This window comes from Doryrhamphus excisus, linkage group LG17, assembly GCF_037039965.1.
Source record: "Doryrhamphus excisus strain RoL-2023G ecotype Guam linkage group LG17, RoL_Dexc_Guam_v1.1, whole genome shotgun sequence".
NCBI classification, from domain to species: Eukaryota; Metazoa; Chordata; class Actinopteri; order Syngnathiformes; family Syngnathidae; genus Doryrhamphus; species Doryrhamphus excisus.
This window is the reverse complement of record NC_136373.1, coordinates 9,572,650-9,583,703: the sequence shown is the minus strand read 5'-3', so window position 1 is coordinate 9,583,703 and position 11,054 is coordinate 9,572,650. Positions and strand designations below refer to the sequence as shown.

At 43.2% G+C, this 11,054-nt stretch overlaps 1 protein-coding gene across 1 annotated transcript; it reads left to right on the top strand.

Annotated features, from left to right (window-relative positions):
• Nucleotides 1–1,243: 1,243 nt before the first annotated feature.
• Nucleotides 1,244–9,521, top strand: tmem201 (transmembrane protein 201). The gene is made up of 11 exons (XM_058084291.2): nt 1,244–1,479; nt 1,651–1,771; nt 2,022–2,216; nt 2,299–2,478; nt 2,856–3,181; nt 3,248–3,451; nt 5,563–5,780; nt 6,057–6,119; nt 6,559–6,852; nt 6,984–7,100; nt 8,301–9,521. Exons 1-11 carry the CDS (start codon nt 1,379–1,381, stop codon nt 8,396–8,398), a joined length of 1,917 nt encoding a protein of 638 aa, XP_057940274.2. The 5' UTR covers nt 1,244–1,378; the 3' UTR covers nt 8,399–9,521.
• Nucleotides 9,522–11,054: the final 1,533 nt, after the last annotated feature.

The following is an 11,054-nucleotide window of genomic DNA, read 5'->3' as shown; positions in this document are numbered from 1 at the left end:
GCTGCTGGGTTTGCCGAATTTGCCACTATTACTTCATAGTTTTTATTTGTCGTTTTGATTACAATTAAACAACATTTTAAGGGTTACAATTCACGCAAAATTCTTGAACGGTGATGCAAAATGATCATTTTTATTCTTCTATGCTGCAATACCCAGATTAACTCTTTATAGCATGCTATTTGCAGTGGGGTAATGAAAGTAGGATTTTGTCAACCTAGTCCTCAACACAACCTTGTCGTCGTATCTCATCCTATTGTGTCACATCTGGAACTTACCTGCCAACACATGCTATGAGAAATATCTCACAGGGTTCAACATTCCTATCCCTATTTTATGGGAACTCTGGGAGTTCTGGGAGAATCTTGGAATTGTCCTGACCTTTCTCCTTGCACGGCTTCCAAAACAATGTTTGCTTTCTGTTAATACATACAGATATACTATATCATTGTGTATAGATACAGTAGATGGATGGATGGATGGATGTAGACATCTAAAGACGTCCAGACCTGATGTAAGGTAATGCTGCCCTCTGCTGACCAATGACGTATACAGAGTACTTGAGTATTTGCAGTAATTCTAGGTTCCCAAAGGATTACTTATCTATTTATTAGCACTCATGTAAACGTTTATCAAAATGTGACCATGCAAAATACACATTTTTAAAACCTATAAAAGTAATTAATCAAATTTCAAGTTAATTAAGATAAAAAGGTTTGTGTCTTGTGTCCAGGAGGTGGTACATGCTACAAATGTCTGAAAGGAGTACGTTACTATAAAAAGTTTGGGAGCCACTACAGATAGATAGATTGGATTATTAGATTATTATTATTATTATTATTATTATTATTATTATTATTATTATTATTATTATTATTATTATTATTATTATTATTATTATTATTATTATGCCCACGTGTTTTGTTTTGTTCTCTTTTATTATTTATTCACTTATATATTATTTGGTTTTCTTATCTATGTAGGAGTGCTATTTCTATGTCCACATGTTTTATACATCATTGCGCTGTATAATAATGCAAATCTGTTGTTAATAAAGTTATTCCAAAAAACTAAGCTCAAGTACTTCCTGTTTGTACAAATACGAGTTCATAGAAAACAAAAACACATTCTACACAACACGGACAATAGGCTACAGAAAACAGCTTACATTAATTATTTAACATAATAAACATAAATAACATAAAAACAACGCGAATCTGGACGCGTCCGGAATTACGTAGTTTCCGTTTCCGGCGCATGGGCGTATACAAAAGATCTGATTTACCGCGTTGTCTTTCGGTGTAGTCTGTGTACATTAAATAAGCTTTTTGAAGACACTAATCCCTTCAGTTTTCGCTAAACTACCACTACCGTTGCCAGAATGGAGACGGTAAACCATTTTGTCCAACGATATCCCCAGGTGTTGTACAGCGCTACGGCGTTTGTGGCCGGTGGCGCGCTCATCTACAGGCTTGCTAACAGGTAACAACACGGCTTGCTGGTACTCCTAACACATCAACACGGTGTCCGATTTGGAAGTAGGTCTAGTCCTGCCGTGAAATGTCTTCGTAATGATACTTTTCACATTGTTGTCGTCATTGTTCTAGCGTTTAAGATACCATAATAATCTCGAAATATCACATTGATTGACAGGAGGAAGCCCCTGAATCTGAAGGTGAACTGCTGGTTCTGCAATCAGGACACTATAGTTCCGTATGGGAACAGGAACTGTTGGGACTGTCCCAACTGTGACCAGTACAATGGCTTTCAGGACGTAAGTGTTACCAACTCTTCACTAGCTTATGGCACAACAAGTTAATGCACCATTCTGAACTGATTATGTGAAGCACTCAATTGTAATCTGATGCATGTTCAAATAAAATAAAACCATTACCATTCTTGTCAAGAGCCTACATTTCCACTAACAAACCTAGGAGCTTTTTATATTCGAGTAAAATTAATCCTGGAAATCTACAAATATCTCCAATATGTGTGCAATGCATCTCTGCCTTTCGTTCTATTAGAACGGGGACTACAACAAGCCCATTCCGGCACAGTACACTGAGGATCTGAACCACGGTGTGTCTGGTAGCCTGCCCACGCCAGCATCTCCTGGGCAACTGCAGTGGGTCAACTCCAAGATGCTGTTATGCAGGAAGTGCAATCACAACCAGTCAACTAAGCTCAAGCTGCTGTCCTCATTCATGCCGAAGAATGATGTACGTATTAAATGACTTGCGTTACTATATTTCTAGGCCTGTGGAAAAAAATAAGAGCCCATTAGTTGTCTTTCAACTTTAGGAAAACTACGACGAGGAAGTGGACGCATACAAGTGTCACTTGGAGGAGCACTACAAGCTATGCCGGCCGTGCCAGGCAGCGGTGGACTACTACATCAAGTATCAGAACCGTCAGCTGAGGACCGTGATGCTCAGCAATCAGCTTCGACACACCCAAGAATCTCTTAAGGGCTTAATAAAGGTAAGTACACTTTACAGTAAAGGACAGAACCTCTGCTGGTACACAATGTCACTTGCCATTTTCACATTATTGGTATAGATATATTGGTGTATATATAGGGTGTCATATGCTATTGGTATATAGGGTGGCATATGCTATTGGTTGGTATATAGGGTGGCATATGCTATTGGTTGGTATATAGGGTGGCATATGCTATTGGTTGGTATATAGAGTGGCATATGCCATTGGTTGGTATAGAGGGTGGCATATGCTATTGGTTGGTTTTTAGAGTGGCATATGCTATTGCTATATAGGGTGGCATGTGTTGGTGGTTTAGTTCCACACAGCAGACATGATGGAGTGAAGTGATGAAGTGATCTGTTTTATCTCTTCCACAGGGCTACTTCTCCGGTTCTTGTCCACTTGGTGTGGTACTCCTCCGATGCCTTGCCATGCTCATCTGTGCGTTCCTGCTGACCACATCTTTTTATCAATCTGCCGATCAGTCCGCTGCATCAAGAGGACTGAATCCATCCCAGCCCCCCATCCGCAATGTGTCGGATAGCAGCGATGGCCGTGTTGGGGGCCTGCTTGGGCTCCTCCCATGTTCTCTTGTTGATTATGCCAAACTGCTGTGGCTCTATGGACAATCTAATCAGATGGTGGTCGTTTGTGTGGGTGTGTCCACGTGTCTCATTGGTATCCTCCTGGCAGGACCCAGCAGGTAAGTGGGGATTCCGCTGTGCATGTCTAATGAAAGAGAAGTCCTAATACATGTTGTTCTTCTCAGGTTGAGGAGAATTGACGCCGTGGCCTCTGTGCTGTGGTTCCTTGTTCTGTGTTGGCATCTGCTGGGGGAGTACATCGGGTGTGATGGGTCAAGCTGGACGACTACAGCCAAGCACATCACCACTGGCCTCTGTTGCGTTGTCAGCCTTGCTGCTGCCATCGCAACGCGCAACCCCATGGGTCAACGAAGAGGCAGACATCGAAGGTCAGAATCTCAGCACTGATGTACTTGTTCATCTTCTGTTGTTGTCCATGAAGGACTTTGGTATTGGAAGGTCTTTCACTGTAGTGTGTTACATATTTATTTCCATATTAGGATCATACAAAAAGAATCCCTGTGTTCTGAGACTCTTGGAAGTGATATTAAAAGTTGATGGTTTAGCCTCTATGGTTTTTGATCTGCAGCAAAAACGATACATGCCTGTTTCTTCTAAAAGACTAGAACAATCCATTAAAGGAGCTGCCGGCAGTCGTTGCATGAACTACTGACTGCACTATCGAGCCCTCTCCAAACTACCGCTCTCACAGAACTTGGTTCACACCGAACCAAATAAATAGCCCCCCCGGCACCATTTTTAGTAGGAACTACATACGAGACCATTTGAAGGTGATATTTCTGGCAATGTGTAGTTTTTCATACTGAGGCTAGACCTGTACGTTTGTTACTGTTTGCCATTCCTGGACACACAACTTGTTAGCCTGGTCTTTTCTTCCTTGAGTGCCTTCTTGTATCTTGCTCCACTTGAACGATTCACTGACTCACCAGTCGGTGTCAAAATGAGCACCCTTTGCTGCTTATGGAGCCTAACTTCCACAAAGAGCAGAAATTTACACTAATCCACGTTTCCTAGCATTGTCCCTTGAGACGGGTTAATAGACCGACATCGGTTGTTATGGTTCCTGGTGCGTCTGGCTTTACGTGACAGCTCCTCTTCAGCATACAATGGGATTGAAAGATGTAACTTTCCAGGCACTAGTTTTATTGAAGTGGTCTGATTTAGCGACACCTTGGTAGCTGTGGTTTGATTTACTAATGTAGTGAATGTTTTATTTATTATTATTTAGAGCACTGTTATCGCCATTATCCCTGAACACTATGTGAAACCTACCTAGAGTGTTAGCAGAGTTAATGGACTAAAAACTACACACTGAAAAGAGAAAGCTGGATTTTTGGTGGTGGCTTTATTCTTGTAAAATGGCTCTTAGAATTTTATCTTCACAAAAGATTTTCTTATGACTTTTTGTTAAAAAAAATTGTGCCATTATCCTTGTGATTCTATGACTAATCTTATGGTATTAGTAGTAGTACTAGTAGGTATAAGGAATTCCAAAATTCAGGACAAGGGAGGAAAGGAATAAACAATTGAAATTAATCCTACTTCCATGTTTGTCACGGATGTAACAAAAATGAAAATCATTCAGATATCCTCAATAATTGCAAAGCGAAAACATCAGTTGATTGTAATGGAATCCAAATGGAAACTATGAAAAGGGTAATCAATGAGATCGTAGAACCGCTGACGTACGTCAGTAATCAGTCATTTATCAGTTCACACTGGAAAACCCCCTCATGTCTAAAATTAAGGAGAAGCTATTCAATAAGAGGTTGAACCAATGTGTTCATATGTAGGACTGACTGTCAGAAAGTGGGTACGGATTTCTATCTCTGGTTGTAACTAGGGAGGAAATCACTAATGCTATAGCACAAAGGATGTGTGCAGACGCAGTATTCATGGATGAACAAAAATAGAACTTTCTGGGGATCATAATAGATGAAAAAATGAGCTGGAAACCTGCATATTAAAAATATACAACATTCTTCCTACTCCTTTTGGACGTGTGGAACTGTGAGTTGATTATGTGATGTATTCCATTGTACCCTGATGCATGTTCAATTCCACCATTAGCATATATGTTAGCGTGGCCCGACCAGGTACCTTTGGTTGCGTGCTTTTTTTAATGATTTTTTTTTTTCAATGACTATTCACCAAAACTTTGTAGGACATCTTGCTGTGTGTACGTTTAATAAACTGCTTATGTGAGCAAGTGTCTTGTTTTTATTCAATCTAAATGCCAACTTTACATTACATGACATTGTATAAGCCACTGGAACCGAAAGACTGAAGTCGTATTGTTGAGGTTCTTCAACAGGAAGCTAGCGGTCTTTGTACATTGGCCAAAAAAGCGGCCATCTCAGTTGTGCTGTTAAGAGAACTGACTAGACCTAACGTGTGGAATGCAAATAAGTCTTAGTCTTACAATTCCAAAATATCACTTAACTCCAGCTAGTAGATTGTCGCTGCTCTTGTTTTGCAGATACCTTGGGGGTTCTTCAGTGCGTTCCCTCAGCAACCAGCCTGCTGTGCTCGCCCCAGAAGTGATTCGCTCCTTCGTCCCCTCGCCCCCTCCCAACATCTCCAAACTTATCAACCACCAAAAGGCTCCCCCGAAACACAAGGACTACCTCTCCTCCCTGCCTCGTCGTCTCAGCAGCGCCCTCTGCCTTGGCACCATCTCCACCTTCACCAGGACAGGTACACGGGAATGAGCCCCTGCTCAAAGGATCTGTCTATCCTCCTATACTAATGCTTTGTTAGAGATGCATGTATATGTTTTACCACTAGGAGGCAGAAAAGATTAACTCTTGAACAATGGGGTCCTGTCCCAGCAAGGAACAACTTTGGGGTCAAGGCTCATTAACGTTAGCCTGTTGGTTTTTCTTCATCTTTTATTTCTGCTGCTGATCCAGTCTCTCTTGGAACGTTGTTCTTTGACTGTAAAGGATCTGACTGTAAAATCTTGTGTTGCAGATTCAGGCTACCTATTCAGTGGAAGCAGACCTGCCTCAATCTACAAAGACTCCCCTCCCTCAGGTATTTAAATGTCATCCAGTGGCGGTTGGCCTCGGGTTGGCCTCCACTGTTCTCATCCTGTCATGCAGTCATAGAGTTTTAGAACTAAGTCCGACAATGCCAAAAGTCATCAAACGTGTCGTCACTCAGAACTTTGGCAACCTTTGAGAAGTAGCAGATCCCGTTGGGTGAAGATTCAGCATCATTGTCGACCACTTAGCCATGCCATAGTAGTTTAGCTAACGTGGAATAAAGTGTCATGCAAGCTGCACATGCAAGCTTCCTTGATTCGATGTTTTTGTTATGCAAATGTGGACCGGAGCAGGAGGGGATGGAAAAGAGGAAAAAATAATTGGGTCCGCGTATATTTGTCTCAATAAGTACATGCAGCCCAGGTTTGTGCTAAAGTTTGTCGCATGCCATATTGTACCGACATTGTACCGCCACTGTTTTTCCACAGACTACTTTTCCATGAAGTCGTACAGTCGGCCATCATCGCCGGGGCCCTCGCCGACTCACTCGGTGGACGGCTCAGGGACGTCCAGCTCCAGTTCGGCTAGACAACGTCGCCCTCTCATCAGCCCGGCGCGTTTTAATCTCGGCAGCCAGAAGCCACCAAAGCTGTACTCGATGGATACGGAGTCCTTGATGAAGTCCCCTCTGGTGTCCTCATCGCATTTCCTCCTCTCAGACCAGACTTCTGCTTGCAGTGGACGCATTTCACCAGACATGTCCCTCTTCCAGAGCCAGAGTGGTGAGTCCAGAAATCGGTCATTACGGTCTCTTATTGAGTTTGTGACATGCACCCCACCACCATTTACCCCCCCAGAATTTTGGATTGAGTAAGTTACACTTCCAACATTGTTCGGTGTCACCATGTTGCAGATTTGGCTTCAATACTTAAAGACGGTGTGAAGGCGAAAGGGAGCAGCTCCTCAGGGTCTTTAACTTGTCTGGTTGGCACCACCACACCCTCACCAGAGAACAGCCCCGCCTCTCCAGGTAAGCAGTGGATTTAAGTACAGTGTTGTAGGAGCTCTTTGGGAATAAAAATTCAGTAAACGTATTTTACCTTAAGTTGCATCAAACAGACTAGCTCGTATGAATATCAAACGTAATGAAAAACTGAACTTCACCCTGAACCAGTTTTTCTCAAATAGTGGGGCAGGCCCCCTGAGGGGGCGTGGTGAACTGTCAGGAGGGGAGGCAGACCATTTTGCATTTTGACGTTTTCTGTTTGGGGTTCAGTCTGTAGATTACAGATGAAATATCAGTTTCATTCATTTTCTACTGCTTTTCCTCACGAGGGCCGCGGGGGGTGCTGGAGCCTATCCCAGCTGTTTTCGGGCCAGAGGCGGGATACACCCTGCGGGGTACACTCGCCAGCCAATCACAGGGCACATATAAACAACACCTATAGACAAACAATTCACATTCATACCTATGGACAATTTGGAGTGGCCAATTAACCTAGCATGTTTTTGGAATGTGGGAGGAAACCGGAGTACCCGGCGAAAACCCACGCATGCACGGGGAGAACATGCAAACTCCACACAGAGATGTTCGAGGGTGGAATTGAACCCTGGCTGTGGGGTCTGTGCGCTAACCACTCGACTTGAAATATCAGTTTCTTGGATGTATTTCAAATTGGGGTGGAAATATTTGTCCACCAATGGGGGCGTGACAAAATGATTGAGAACCACAGCCCTACAACACACATTGGCCTAAATGACATTTACGTTTCACATAGCTCATAAAAGGTTTGTGAATAGTGAATGAAGACAAGAGGCTTATTTGGAAGTTCAATAAAGCTGCACTCGTTCACTGAAGGGAAAAAAATGGAATAAGTGTCTCTCTCTGTTATGTCACCCGCTTGCTGTCACGGTTAACCGTACTAAGTGAAGTAATTACGCCGCTAAACTGTTGCTGCTATTGGTCTGCTAGCGGGATTATATGTTGCTATCGGGGTCAAAGGGCCAATACTGGGTCTGGATCCGGACTGAGGTCCGCCGTTTGGGGATGGGATGGCTGCCATAGATCCTTAAACAGCAAAGCTCTCATGGTGTATAAAGGATCTTTGCCTAGTATTTCTCTGAGGTAAAAAAAAAAAAAAAAGAATCTTTGTCAAGTGAAATCATCAAGTAGTATAAGTGACCACGCCCCATCATGAGTAATGACTCCTTTTGTCTTTGGCTGTCACAGGTATGATGATGCGTCACGTCTGGATGGTGCTTCTATTCGCCAGCCTGAGCACCAACCTGTTGTTTGCCGGCCTGTGGATATTTTACAACTGGAGATGAACGAGCCATTGGCTGGTCTGGGCCATCCGGGCTCTGCTTGTTTTGTCTGGCGGTGAACTCTTGCTGTTTAGCAGCAGATACTCCACATCATTTCTCATGTTTTAGTAGCCAGGTGGAGCCCACTCAAAACAAAGTCAGGCTTTGCTTAGTCTTTTTCCGACACAAGAACAACAGTTTTACATTCACCGCTCACTCTGCTATGTTACGTCCTACTGTACCGCCTAAGCTGTCTCAACCTTAACGCTACTCTTCCCTCTGACTGTCTGCAATATTATGGTCACCACTGGCCTTCCTCTCATACCAGTACACTGGTTTGGTTGTGCCCACTGTGAAATCTTTGCCAAAGATCTTCTAGTGCAATGGTCGGGACCTTTTTGGCTAAGAGTCATGGAAGCCACATATTTATATTTTATATAAGTATTTCCATGGGAGCCATACACACTTTTAGGAGAGTCGTTTTACAATATCATAAGTCATTTATTCTTAATACGTGCTGAGGTTGAGCTTCATGTCCTTCACTTGTTTCCTCCACTTGACTTGCCATGGCGATGGTACGACCAGACATCAAGCATGAATGGTTTGGCATGTCGGCCATGTGGGAAATGTTACATGTAAATGAATTGGCTAGCGAGCTGACTGACTAAAGCTGACTGACGTTGACTTTTTGACCTCAATGACCCGGCAGGCTACCGCCTGATGTAATTGTCGTGTTTTGGTGTCAGACCTGGAGAATATCGGGAGGGCCGTTGTCATTGGCTCTGACCATCCACATTGTGATTGAAAATGAATAGATGGATTCAAATTAATTGTAATATTTTGTATTTTGAACATTTTGTAATGTAATTTGTAATGTTACCAAAAGGAACATTCTCGTGTCAAGTGAGCCAGATTCTAGTGCATATATCATGTACGTCTTGCATGCATTGACCGATAGAAGTACTACATGGAAAGAAGTACTACACGGTGTTAAAGTTGGTTCATATTGACAGCACATGATGCACATTTGCATGAGAATAGACTATTTTCTCCCCTTTTCCTGGCATTTAGGAAATGTGGTGTGGGTAAACTACCACTCCTAAATATTTGCGAGTTTTGGATCGTCACTTGCACTTGATTGTTGGGGGGGGGGGGGGGGGGGGCGCTAGAAAGACACACCGACGGTGTGCTTAGTGCAGTATCCTAATGAAGAAGGCTGTTGCAACATTTGAAGGGGTGTTTACACAGCCAAGTGTATTCCTGGCTGGTACGTATGTTCTCCCAGGAGAAAACGTGATTATATTTAACGTCATTTACATGTAAACATGTAAATATTTTTTTTTTCTGGAGGGAGAATAACCTCTTGATTTTAATTTATTTGGAAGGGTTTTTTGTTGTTGAAACATATTTGGGTGCCGTGCTCTTGTCGACATTTGTTAGAATGACGTTTTATGTTTATGAATTTTGTCATTGATGCTTTGTCACTGGGATGCTAAGTGTGCTCCCCTCTGTGTAACTGACCCTGGATCCACACTTTAATAAAATATATTTTGGTAATGATACAACTGTTAACCTTTCCTACTTAATACTGGAGGGATTATGTCTCTCAGTCAGCCTGGAACCACCGTGGTGTCCCCCCGGATGAACTGGAGGAGGTGGCTGGGGATGGGGGTGCTTGGGCTTCCCTACTTAAACTACTGGAATGGGATGGAAAACAATTGTACAATTTTGCCATATTGACGATCATTTAATGCATAAAGATGATAATGCTCTCGGTTTCAGGAGGCTTTAGCTTCCTCTCAGCTCTTCAGCGATGACTTCATTGTAGTTGACATTTGCACGCAGCCATGCGACACATCTTCGGTCGTGTTGTGTTGCTTCAACACGCCTTCCTGCCAAGTGTCAGTATTGGTCAGACTTCTTGTACCGTCATCTTCATGTTGTTTTCTATCAGGGTGCTTTTGTGTCTCACTCCTCTTAGTGGGGGTGGGGTGGAAAACACAGTTCATACTTTTACTGCCACTTTGACCAAAAGTTTCTCTTCTGCACAGTCACTTCCTGTTTGCACCAACTGGTCTCAAGTACCCCCCCCCCCCCCCCAACACTTGTTAGGCTTCCAGTGCATGAAGTGAGTTTGCTGTACAGACAAAGGAAACGAGTTTGCAGAGGTCCTACACCACCAGCATCATTGTGCACATCAACACCAAACATGCATACTGAAACTCATAAGCACGATATACTTTTGGCACTTTCACATCCCATGTTGTACTCTCAACTTATGAACAAAGTAGTACTTTTCCCCACAGGTCCACATCTCCGCCAGTCACCAAGTCCGACAGAGAGGTGGACTTTGTTCACTGGGGCCCTAAGGAAACTGGCCTCAGACACCCGTCCACAGTGTCACAGTTTACAAAAACCTACTGGCCTGTTTGGCTTCAACTGCGAAACTCAAAAGGAGAAAGTCCTAAGCCCCCCTTTTTTGAAGGTCAGACAGCGTGATTGGCTAGAAAACATAGGGCAATGATTTAATTGGTGTCAAAGTTGGTCAGTTCATGATGTGGACACCAGCCAATCACTGGACACGTATCCAAGGACAACCATTCACATGCATGTCTTGGGAATGTGGTAGGAAGCTCAGGACTCAGGAGGACAACATACGAATACGGTACTTGGTTCAGGC